This window comes from Prionailurus viverrinus, chromosome A3 (assembly GCF_022837055.1).
Source record: "Prionailurus viverrinus isolate Anna chromosome A3, UM_Priviv_1.0, whole genome shotgun sequence".
Classification (NCBI taxonomy): Eukaryota; Metazoa; Chordata; class Mammalia; order Carnivora; family Felidae; genus Prionailurus; species Prionailurus viverrinus.
In genome coordinates this window covers 109,450,881-109,462,839 of record NC_062563.1, presented here as the reverse complement: position 1 = coordinate 109,462,839, position 11,959 = coordinate 109,450,881, and the positions used below count along the sequence as shown (strand labels likewise).

The window sequence follows — 11,959 nt, the reverse complement described above, 5'->3', positions numbered from 1 at the left end:
GTCTTGTTTCTCCTGTGTCCCAGTTTATCTTTGTATCCTGAATTCCCAGGGTGGCTGGCACATAGCACCTGCTTAAAATAAGTTGGTTATATTGAAATTGTGAGCATAAGTGTGGGAGGATTTCCTGCAACCCCAATTTGGGTCTCAAACTAGCCGTGTAGCACACATTAGTTATAAACAGGACAATCAGCCTCCCTGTTAACTAATCAGATTGCACGCTTCAATTAATCCATCTTAGCCATGCTTACCGTGGAAAAGGATGGTATAAAGATTTGTGGGCTAGAAATAATGGGGACAGCTGGAGTTTAAATGGGAAAGTGCATAGGTGAATTTCAGAGACAGAAGGGTGGCATTAACAAAAACGTCTATAATTACGGATTGTTTTGTGTTGGGTCTATAATCAATGGATTAGTTTCCTCATATGGGATAGTCCCTTGGTGCCCATGTACAGCATGGCCCTTGATTTGTAAAGACATCTGTCTTCTAAAGAGCATAATGCATCTTTGACATTTAGTCTGGTAATCTTGCTAATAATTAAGTCCTAAAACCAACTGCTTTGTTTTTTCAGTTCAAGTGATAGGAGAAGGGTTACTGAGCCTAGAAATTATAGTTCCTAGGTAAGCTTTATGTTAGATTTCAACATTTTACAGTCATCTACCTATAGAGCTATATACTACCATCCCCCTTTACCCCTTTTTAAAAACCCTATTTGTGTTTTACCATATTGGCCAAAGTCTGCTAGGTTGGACTCCCTTCAAATAATGGAAAGATAAGGGAAGGGTGTGTGTGTGTGTGTGTGTGTGTGCATATGTGCATATGTGTGTGTATGTGTGTGTATTTCAAACATCGTAATACGGGCCTGAGTGTGAGAACTTGAGTTGTTTTTTTTTTTCTTTTTTTTTTTCAATATATGAAATTTATTGTCCAATTGGTTTCCATACAACACCCAGTGCTCATCCCAAAAGGTGCCCTCCTCACTACCCATCACCCACCCTCCCCTCCCACCCACCCCCCATCAACCCTCAGTTTGTTCTCAGTTTTTAAGAGTCTCTTATGCTTTGGCTCTCTCCCACTCTAACCTCTTTTTTTTTTTTTTTTTTTCCTTCCCCTCCCCCATGGGTTTCTGTCAAGTTTCTCAGGATCCACATAAGAGTGAAAACATATGGTATCTGTCTTTCTCTGTATGACTTATTTCACTTAGCATAACACTCTCCAGCTCCATCCACGTTGCTACAAAGGGCCATATTTCGTTCTTTCTCATTGCCACGTAGTACTCCATTGTGTATATAAACCACAATTTCTTTATCCGTTCATCAGTTGATGGACATTTAGGCTCTTTCCATAATTTGGCTATTGTTGAGAGTGCTGCTATAAACATTGGGGTACAAGTGCCCCTATGCATCAGTATTCCTGTATCCCTTGGGGAAATTCCTAGCAGTGCTATTGCTGGGTCATAGGGTAGGTCTATTTTTAATTTTCTGAGGAACCTCCACACTGTTTTCCAGAGTGCCTGCACCAATTTGCATTCCCACCAACAGTGCAAGAGGGTTCCCGTTTCTCCACATCCTCTCCAGCATCTATAGTCTCCTGATTTGAGAACTTGAGTTTTGTAGTGGAAAACATTAGCAGTATTAGTGTCACATGCAAATTGTATTTCCTTTTTTTTTTTTTTAAGTTTATTTATTTACTTTGAGGTGGGGGGTGTTGGGGTAGAGAGAGAGAGGGGGAGAGAGAATCCCAAGCAGGCTCCCAGCTATCAGCACAGAGCCCAACGAGGGGCTTTGATCTCATGAACTGTGAGATCGTGACCTGAGCCAACGTCCAGAGTCAGATGCTCAGCCGACTGATTCCCCGGGCGCCTCAAGTACTCTGTATTTTTGGTAACAACGTGATGGACTCATAAATTCTTATTCACACAGTACATGTTGATTGCAGTTGATGTGGGCATAACTTTTCAGAGAGATGTGTGGGCATAATTTGTATCTGACTAGTAACTAATAGCCAGACTTTGTAAGTCGTTACCTATTTTGTTTAAATAGGTTTTCTCCACCTTGGCACTACTGACATCGTGAACTGGATAATTTGTTTGGGGGGTGGGGAGGGGAGGCTCCTGTGCATTGTAGGGTATTGAGCAGCATCTCTGGCTTCCGACCACTAGATGCCAGGAGTACACCCCGATCCCCACTCAGTTGTGCTGCCTCCAGATACTGCCAAATGTTCCCCAGTGGGCAAAATTGCCTCCAGTTGAGAACCACTCGTTGAAAACAAGCAAAATCTACATTTTCTCCTGTGAGGAAACCTCCTTATGGTCCTTGTACATGATAAGGTCCTGTATTATAGTTAATCGACCTCCATGGACAAATAGAGTCTTCCTTGAAAGGTTAGCAGATACTTTGGAGACATTTGAAACCCAAGGATGGAATGAGGCAAACTTATTGAAAGGGGACTCTAGAGAAGTAAATGAGTCGTTTTAGCTACGTTATCCCATTTTGAATTATTGCAGAAGAAAATCAGCCATGGATAATCTCCCCTTTATAAAACAAGTTCAACTTGCAAGGAAAATTAACTCCTTCAGGACATTTTCAATAAAGCCTAGGTTGGAGGACGTAGCAGTAATTGCATTTTCTGCATAAGGAATAATAAAAAAAACCTTCACTCTTTGAGATGCTTCTGTTGAAAATGTTTATTAGATACATTGTTATACCATATTTAGGAATACCGTATTTGTCATGTCAGGGTCGTCATCCTAAACAGATATTCATTGCTGGTATTTATAGGAAGTTGCCTTTTCAAACAAACACCTTATACTGTCTTTTGTTGCCATTTGTTTCTTTCCTAAAATGTTGAAATACAGGAGGAAAAATCTAGTAAACTGATTTTTTTTTTTTTTTTGAAAGAGAGAAGGCACAAGTAAGCAAGGGGCAGAGAGAGAGAGAGAATCATTCCCAGGAGGGGGAGAGAGAGCGAGCGAGCTCGTGTCTACCCAAAGCAGGACTTGAGCTCACCCAATGTGGGGCTCAAACCCGCGAACTGTGAGATTGTGACCTGAGCTGACGTCAGATGCTGAATGATTGAGTCACCCAGGCACCCCTGTACGTTGATTCGAAGTCATCGTCCTCACAGCTGTCTCACTGGGGCACCGCGTCCTGGCTTATTTATTCAATTAGCTGGGCTAGAACTGACTGGGGAGTAGACTCCGGGATGGTCCCCGTTAGGCAAAGGAGCAGAGGCTGAACCGTCTGTGGGAACAAGCTCGTGTTTGGGCTGCTGTTCTGTATCTTTATGAAACACGGATGCCACTCCTTCCTGCGGTCCACATGTAGGGTGCGAGTGATTCTCCAGCAGAACTCTTTCTTTGCTCTTTGACAGAACAAATTATTAAAACATTTAAGATTTGAAAGCACTTTAAGGATTAGTGATTGGCCACAAATCCTATTTAAGACCAATCTCTTTGATATTATCATTGTGGGGGCGATAACTTAGTAGCTGGCGAGAAAAAGTCTCTCCTGTTAATGATTCATCGTGGTTAATGGTTTACACAGTCATTACGTAGCTTTACATGTGTGAGGCTGAAAGACATTAAGTCTATCACTCTGGAACAGTCTGAAACTATTGCCGTGACAATAAATTGTATTAGCTGGCTCTGTATTGTTTCCACCTGAGGCACTCCGTACTGTGAGTCCTCAAATATTGACTGACACAGTTTCATGACCAAGTTCTAACTTCTGAAAACAATAGCTCACCCTGTATTTATTAACCGCCTAAATATTTTAAGCAAACTCTACCCCCTGCATTTAGGAGAAAATAAGCCCTAGGAATTATGCTTAATTCTAGCGTGACGTAGGAGGAAAGAGCCATCGTCTGCCCAGGCTTGTTCAAGCACAAGGGCAGTGGGAGCAGAATTCTGTCCCCGGAATCCTCATTTATGTGGCAACGAGGTGACCCTCACAAGACACCCTCGGAGTGTCAAGCCCGAGCTCACCAGCTCTCGGCCCAGCAACTGAGACAACGCAGCAGAATGCAGTCCTCAAGAAGCCAGCCTGGGCCGCACCTGAAAACCACACCGTTGGTCCCAGTTTGCTTACCTTTGCTATATGTTTTACAGAGTGACTTTCACAATGTCTTATTTTATGATACCCTCTTAGGGACATATTCAAACCATTGCCTGGAAATGAAAAAGAACACTGACCACATGCTTGCAGACCCACAGTCTGTGTGCTCTGGTATATTATTTAAACTGCTCAAGTGACAAAACGGAAGGGTACAGACCAGAATTCATTCCTTGTCAGGGAGTTTGGTAGTATTCAGATATGGAGCTCAAGCAGGAAGAAGGCACTTTGTCAACCTATGACCACCTCTGTGAGAATGTTGTTACCTATTCTCATTTCCTGAGAAGTCCCCGCAGACATGCACTACAACAGTGTCGCAGACTAATTTTATAGCAGGTACTGCATCCATATTATTTCCTAGCTAGGTTCCAGTAAAACAAATGAGAAACATTTACAGAGTTCTCCAGAAAAGAACATTAAATGCTGATCATCTTTTACAGTTTTTTTTTACAGTTTATTTATTTTGAGGGAGAGCAAGCAGGGGAGGGGCAGAGAGGGAACCCCAACGGGGCTCCACATGGTCAACGCAGAGCCCCACGTGGGCCTTGAACTCACGAACTGTAAGATCATGACCTGACATCAAGAGTCAGATGCTTTAGACACCCAGGCTCCCCAATGCCGACCATCTTGTTGGGGCTTAGAAATCTGGTGTCACCTTGAAATGCTACACTGCACTCTGATCTTCAATCGCAAAGAAGTAATCCTATTTCATTGATCTCATGTTAGTGATGGGGCTTAACAAGTTTAGTCTTGGAGGTGAGGATTTTTATTTTATGTTATTTTATTTTTTTAATGTCTATTTATTTTTGTGAGAGAGAGAGAGAGTGAACAGGGGAGGGGCAGAGAGAGAGGGAGACACAGAATCCAAAGCAGGCTCCAGGCTCCAAGCTGTCAGCACAGAGCCCGACATGGGGCTTGAACCCATGAATCGTGAGATCATGACCTTAGCCGAAGTCTGGCACTTAACAGTCTGAGCTACCCAGGTGCCCCAAGGATTTTTCTTATTCAGCACCTTCAGTCAAGGCTTCCCAGTCTTTTCCACCTTCTCGCCCATCTGTAAAACGACTTGTGCGACTTGTGCGTTTGTGCCTGGCTGCAGGTGGCCAGCCCACGATGACTGCCCCGAGGGGAGCGATTGCTCAGTACTCTCAATGGATGGTTTTGTTGTTAACTACCACCCGGCCAGCTGGCCAGTCGTATGCTGTGCTGCGGACTTGTGTTGAGAGCTGTGGGTCCACTCAGGCCGATGGCTCGATCTCGGGCAGCCAGTATGAGCTCCGTTACGGCACCAAGAGTCCACACTGGTTTAAAAAAATGTGTTAGGACGGTTTTCTCCTGCATTTCTCCTGAGCAGTTCTGTAATGTGAGCCTTGTTTCCAGGGCAAGTCAGAGCCTGAATGCTGTGGGTGCTGTGCATATGCGTGTCTTTTATTTAAAGTGATAACGTGAATTCATGCCTTTTAAAAATACTACTTAGAATCTCAGCTCTTCAAGTGCGCCAAAGTTTAAACATGCTTGGTAATGACCGTTTTGGACAGTCCAGGAGGTTTTCTGGAAACTGAACAGAAATAATACCTTAAAAAGTGACCACCCTTCACTGCAGTGGTTTTGCTGATTTGTTTGAATTCTGTCTCTAGTGTGAAATCTATAGTGACTCTACCTGAGCGCTAGACAAACACAAGAATATTTTTTTCTACTCAGCCCTTCGGGATTCTTCCTGGCCACACTGAAAAATGTCCAGAGGCAATGTAAATGTACTCATGGTTTTTCAACATGCTGGCTCCCCATTCACCTAAGTGGTGATTGAAAATAAGCAGTCTCGTGGAAGATATTTTTATGGCTGTAAATCTGACACTAGCATGGCCAACTTTTCTACATCGACCGTGCCAACTCTGCTCTGAGAATACCATCAAAATTCCCCTTTGGGTAAGGAGGAGTGTGGCCATTAGATCTGGGTGTGTGCCTAAGAGAGAGCAAAGATTCCTAAATGGAAAACCTAAAACAGCACGAAGACACCTAGACGGTTCTGCTTTCGAGAATATGAACGTTAAGGGTGAGACCAGCTTGCATTCTAATAACAGATAAGAGCTCTTTAAGTTTGTTTTTTTAGGTTGACCTTTAATGAGTAAAAGTAAAAATCCCTCACAAGTCAAGTTTGCTTTGTAGCCAAGAGCCTAAAATGAAATTTTAATTTTTCTTGCTCACATGATTTTTTTTTTGTCCTTTTTCTGTTCTCACTTCTTTCAGATGAGCCGTTATGATAGAAAAAACATTCAGTATTTCTCCTCATGCTCCTCCCTCACCCTAGTAAAAAGCAGGAGAAAAAAAAATACATAGAATAAAACAGAATTGTATTAAACATTCACTTTTGTGTTACTGGGTGAATTTCCTTCATTCCAGGACAGTCCCAGAGAAAGACAGGCAAAGCTGGTTTTTCGACCGCCTCACACCGACACTCCAAATTGTGCTGGGAGCGCCCCTGCTCGGTCTGGGGGTCTGGGAGGCTTCCCTCGTGCGCGGCGCCTCAGGGCTTGGCTGGAGGTAGAGGTGCTGCCGTTATTTCCCAGGGGAGCACAAGGGGCGGGGCAGGCGCTCTCCGGAGGCAGGTCTTTATTGTGTGGTGACAAGTTTCACAATCATGCTGATGATCCGGGATCCTCGAGGACACGTACACAGATCTGTGCTCGGGTTTTTTATCTTATCCTGGAGGAGCTGGTCAAGTTCACAACGAAGTTCCTTTACTAATTCGGCCACCTAAAATGAAAGTTGCAGTGTAAGCAGCGCTTGGGTCAATGGGGGAGGAAAGGTTATTACAGGAAACATCCCAGTGATGATTATTATTATTCTAGATTGCTGCTATTAATTTTACCTCCACGTGGTGGGGGAGGAGAAACTAACACAATTTATTCTAAAAGCGCTTCTAAAATCTCTTGATGGAGGCGCCTGGGTGGCTCAGTCGGTTAAGCGTCTGACTCCGGCTCAGGTCATGATCTCACAGTCCGTGAGTTCGAGCCCCGCGTCAGGCTCTGTGCTGACAGCTGCAGCTCTAAGCCTGGAGCCTGCTTCCGATTTTGTGTCTCCCTCTCTCTCTGCCCCTCCTCCACTCATGCTCTGTCTCTCTTGCTCTCAAAAATAAATAAAAATTTTTTAAAAAGTTTTAATTTCTTGGGGCGCCTGGGTGGCGCAGTCGGTTAAGCGTCCGATTTCAGCCAGGTCACGATCTCGCGGTCCGGGAGTTCGAGCCCCGCGTCAGGCTCTGGGCTGATGGCTCAGGAGCCTGGAGCCTGTTTCCGATTCTGTGTCTCCCTCTCTCTCTGCCCCTCCCCCGTTCATGCTCTGTCTCTCTCTGTCCCAAAAATAAATAAAAAACGTTGAAAAAAAAAATTAAAAAAAAAAAGTTTTAATTTCTTGATGCAGCTATAGGAATGTTCACTCAATGTCCACATCTCCTTTCAAGAAAAGATTAAATCTGAAAGCATGGCTCTTATGTAGTGTTCTCCATATTAAAGCCTGGTCACCTTTTATAATTTGTTCCAAGAGGAGAAGCAGGAAAATGGAAAATTAAAAATGGTAGATACTAAGAGAAAAAATCTCTAGCTTTAGGATACATTCTATGCTTTGCTGGGGCTAATAGCTCCACATTCTTTATGGCATTTTGCTTGTGCTGCTGTTGGAGCAGGCACTGGAGAGGTCTTCCCGACATGCTTTGCCCCTCCCCCGTCGTCTGGCCACCGTGCAGTTTGTGCCCAGACGGAACTCAAACGGGCTCGTGCCGTGGGCTTTGCCAGAGTGAATGGCTCAGGTGACACGGGCCTTACAGTTTATGACACTCCTTTGGCCACAACAGTTGGTTTAAGAAAGGAGGTTTCTGGTCTCCCCTTCCGGACACTACGCTGCAACAGACGTGAGGCCGGGGGCCGCCGCAGCCATCCTGCCCCCACAAGGTCAGCCAGCCTCTCGTCACCCAGCTGCCTGGCCTTCTGGAAACTGTACTGGGCAACACAACGGCCACTCGTCACATGTGGCTCATCCAAGGGCCACTTTGAACTGAGATGTGCGGTGAGTGCGCACAGTCCAGATTATGAAGATGTCGCATGAAGAGGAGTATCTCAGTGCGCCCTCATACGATGACACGATGACATGAAAACTTTTTAGATGTGTTAGGCTACATAAAATTAAGATGAACTGCGCCTATTTGTGTTTCTCAAATATGGCTACTAGGAAAATTGAAATTACACATGTGGCTCACGTATTTTTATTGGACTGTGCTGCTTTAGATGTTACAGTTCAATGTGCCAATAAATTCTCTTTAACGTTTGAGTTGGTGTTGCTGCTTCTTGCCGTTTAAGACCTCTACCCGATGCAAATGTCAAAATGAATTTTTATTTCCTAAGCGTATACTCTGCCTCCAGTGTCTCTGCAGACACTCCAGTAGTGAACACGTGAGACCTGACAATAGACAATTCAGACCCATTACCTTTTTTTTTTAATGGTAGTGGTGGAACCAGGGTGATTTTTATTTATTTTTGCTCATCTGTGTATTTTGGGACTTTTCTTTGGAGAACATGTGTTACCTGTTGAACAGTTAGGAAGGTCCAACGTCTCGCCTGCAGCTTCTGTCCTGAGCCTCCCATGCCAGCCCGTCCTGGGCTCCCCTCCCAGTGCCTTCCTGGTCTCTCACTGAGGCTCCGGGCCTGGCCTCCGTCCGTGGCCCGCTACCCTCTCCTCATTCGTTCTTTGCCAGCTCTGCCGTCCTCGCTCCCTGCAGGAACCCGTCTTCTCCTCGAAGCCCCTCGGGGCCTGTGCCTCCTAGACAGGCCCGCCAGCCCTTACCTGATGGGAGGCAGCCGCGAAACGGATCCAGCCGTCATCCAGGGACACGACAAACGCTCCTCTCTGAAGCTGCACGCTCACCTGGCCTCCCCCGAACAAGACCAGCGGGTACACGGACACCATGCTGCAGTCTCGGATGAACACCCGACTGGTTCTGATCTTTTCGTGGTACACCAGGTAGGGGCTGTCAAAGTGTCTGACCTGGAACAGAAAACCTCAGATGTGGACACCGGCAACCGAAGGGGAACCCCACCCATTCCATAGATGTAAGCACCGCCTGGCCATCTGGGGCTCCCCAGATTGTCTCCGGCCCAAACCTTCCTTCTGAGACCGGACTTATACAGCGACTGCCCTCTTGATGTCTCCCTCTGGACGTCTAACGAGCATCTCGGACTTAGGCTCAAAAGGAATTCTTGATTTTCCCACTCCTTTCCAGCAGCATCCCCTCCAGCTCAGTAAATGATGCTCCCCTCCTCGGCTGCTCACGTCCCAGACTGAGAAGCCTTTGACTGCTCTTTCCCCTCACTCCATCGAAATGGTCACTAAGTCCTGTCGCTTTTCAAAATACATAATGAAACGACATATTCTCACCACCGGTACGGCTCAAACCATCATCAACTCGCACAGCCCACTGCCAGGGCTTTCTAAGCGCTCGCTGGGTTTCTGCTTCGCATCTTCACGGTCTCTTTCCCACCCGGCAGCCACCATGATCTTTCAAAAACGACACCCGCCAGTGACTTCCCAAGAATAAAATCCCAAATCCGTACCATAGCCTACAAGGTCCCACACAACCTGACCTGTGCCTGCTTGTCTTAAAACACGTGCTGCTCTTGCACTGATTTCCTCTGCTGGAATGTTCTTCCCTGACCACTCTGGGCAAAATGGCCCCTCCCTTATCACTCCTAAAATCTCTTACTCTGTCCTATTTCTCTTTTTTTTAATTCTTTTTTTAACATTTATTTATGTTTTGAGAGACAGAGAGAGACAGGGCACGAGCAGGGGAGGTGCAGAGAGAGAGGGAGACACAGAATCAGAAGCAGGCTCCAGGCTCTGAGCTGTCAGCACAGAGCCCGACGCGGGGCTCAAACTCACGAACCGTGAGATCATGACCTGAGCCAAAGTCGGTCGCTTAACCGACTGAGCCACCCAGGCGCCTCACAATTTCTATTGTTCTATTTCTCTTGATAGCATTTGTTACTAAGATGAGATGACTTGTTTCTTGCCTGTCTTCCTCAGCAGAGCATGAGCTCCCCGAGGGCAGAGACCCAGTCTGTCTAGTTCACCTGCCCACAACAGGGCCTGGAAAAGAGAAGGCACTGGTAGGTACCAAAGGATACACTGCATGAATGTCATGATGAACTCAGAAGAGGGCTGGCCCTAACTCAGTCCTCTGGCCCCTAGGTACGTATGCAGCTGACAGCCAGAGGACCCCCGGGTCCTCCAGTTCTTCTGGGCTCTCGGAGATACTTTTCATGCTTTGCGGACACGTTACTCAGTAGTTCCAGGGGGCCGAGCAGCCCGAACACTTCAAACTCTCTTCCCCCATCCCTTGTCCCCTGTCCCCCCCCCCCCCCCCCCAGAGCTTTACTGAGCATCTGCTTTGGGCCGGGTGCCAGGCTAGCCAATGAGGACATAGAAATGAATACACGTCCTGTCTTTAGGAATTTCACAATTCCATGAAGACGTACCACAAACCATAAAATAACGGGATAAGTGCAACAGTGGACAAAATGCACACCTTGTGCTGGTGGGACAGAGGAGCCACTTCGAGGGGGAGGGACCCCGGGGAGGTGGTTTTTAATGGAAGCTCCGAGGACAGGTAGGAGCCTGCTGAGAATGGGACTGTCATCCCAGGCTCTGAGGGAGTGCGTTGTACGTCATGGCACACAGAGTGACAGAGGGAGGAGTGACAGGGGACATGGTAAAGAGGGGCAGGCGTGAAGGGTCGGATGAGAGTGTGTGGGAGCCTCCATATATGAAGAGTTTTAAGCAAGGGGATGATATGACCAAACGGAGGTTTTGTAAAGTTAATTGTGGCAGCAGTACTGTAAAAGGTGGGAGAGAAAGGACCAGAAGTCAGATCGTTACAGCACTCCAGGCAAGAGGCGGATGGTGGGCTTTGAACTGAGGCAGGGCGGTGGGGAGAGGACGTGCAGGCACATCTGGGAGCGTCGACAGGCAGAACTGCTGCCTGGCGCCCAGATGGACTGGAGTGAGGCAAAGAGTGGCAGGGTCTCTGTGCGCGGGGGCCTCCGGCTGGGAAGGTGCTGTTTGCCCAGGACAGGCGAGAGAGGAGAGAGGAGAGAAGTGGGAGACAAGGAGCCTGAGCTGACTGGCAGGCGTCCGGCTGGGGCTTCCAGCAGGAGGGCTCAGGACAAGCCCAGGCACAGGGAGAGCAAGCTGGGGGCTCTGTGACAGCTCCAGGTGGCAGTTTGGAACCGCGGTGTCGCGCTCTGCGGGTTTGGGAAGAGTAAGTGCTCTGCAGTGAGACAATGAGGACGAGGGACAGAGTGCCATTTCAGAGCAAAGGAGAGAAACCAACAAAAGGGGTATCGGGTGGTGATGGGAGAGAGAGAAGAAAGTGGTATTTCAGGAGCAAAAACACATCAAAGATGGTTTCAAGAGGGCAGGAGGTTAGCAGGGTCGAATACTACACTAGAGTCAAGGGGGAGGAGGACCAGGGAGGGGGTGGACCCTGAGGAGGTCACATGTCACTTCTGGGGCTGGGACAGGGTGTTGGCAGCAGGCAGGAGGGGGTGCGAAGTGAGGGAGCGCCAGCAGCAAGCGCCCATCACTCCCTCCCTGGTCAGGCGAGGATTTAGGGATGTGATTAGATCCTGACTGCTTAAGTCACCGCTGCAAAGATGCAAGCTTACACTTGAAAGCAGGCTTGAGCGGTTTTTTTTTTTTTGTATCCAGTAGAATTTTCGTCAAATGGAAATAGTCTTTCCAAACACAGTCCAATTTCCAGTCTGTTCACGCTTTCTCAACCTTCCCCAAGTCAGTGGTGCTGCTGG

At 47.1% G+C, this 11,959-nt stretch overlaps 1 protein-coding gene across 3 annotated transcripts in view; it reads right to left on the bottom strand.

The window, feature by feature from the left end:
* Positions 1-6,206: 6,206 nt before the first annotated feature.
* DHX57 (DExH-box helicase 57) overlaps positions 6,207-11,959 on the bottom strand; it is a 54,330-nt gene continuing 48,577 nt past the window's right edge. For all 3 annotated transcript variants that reach the window (XM_047853512.1, XM_047853514.1, XM_047853513.1), the window contains exons 23-24: positions 8,943-9,143; positions 6,207-6,863 (exon numbers count right to left, since the gene is read on the bottom strand). In XM_047853512.1, coding sequence (XP_047709468.1) covers positions 6,720-6,863; positions 8,943-9,143 — 345 coding nt within the window. In that variant the 3' untranslated portion in view covers positions 6,207-6,719. The remainder of the gene's footprint in view (positions 6,864-8,942; positions 9,144-11,959) is intronic.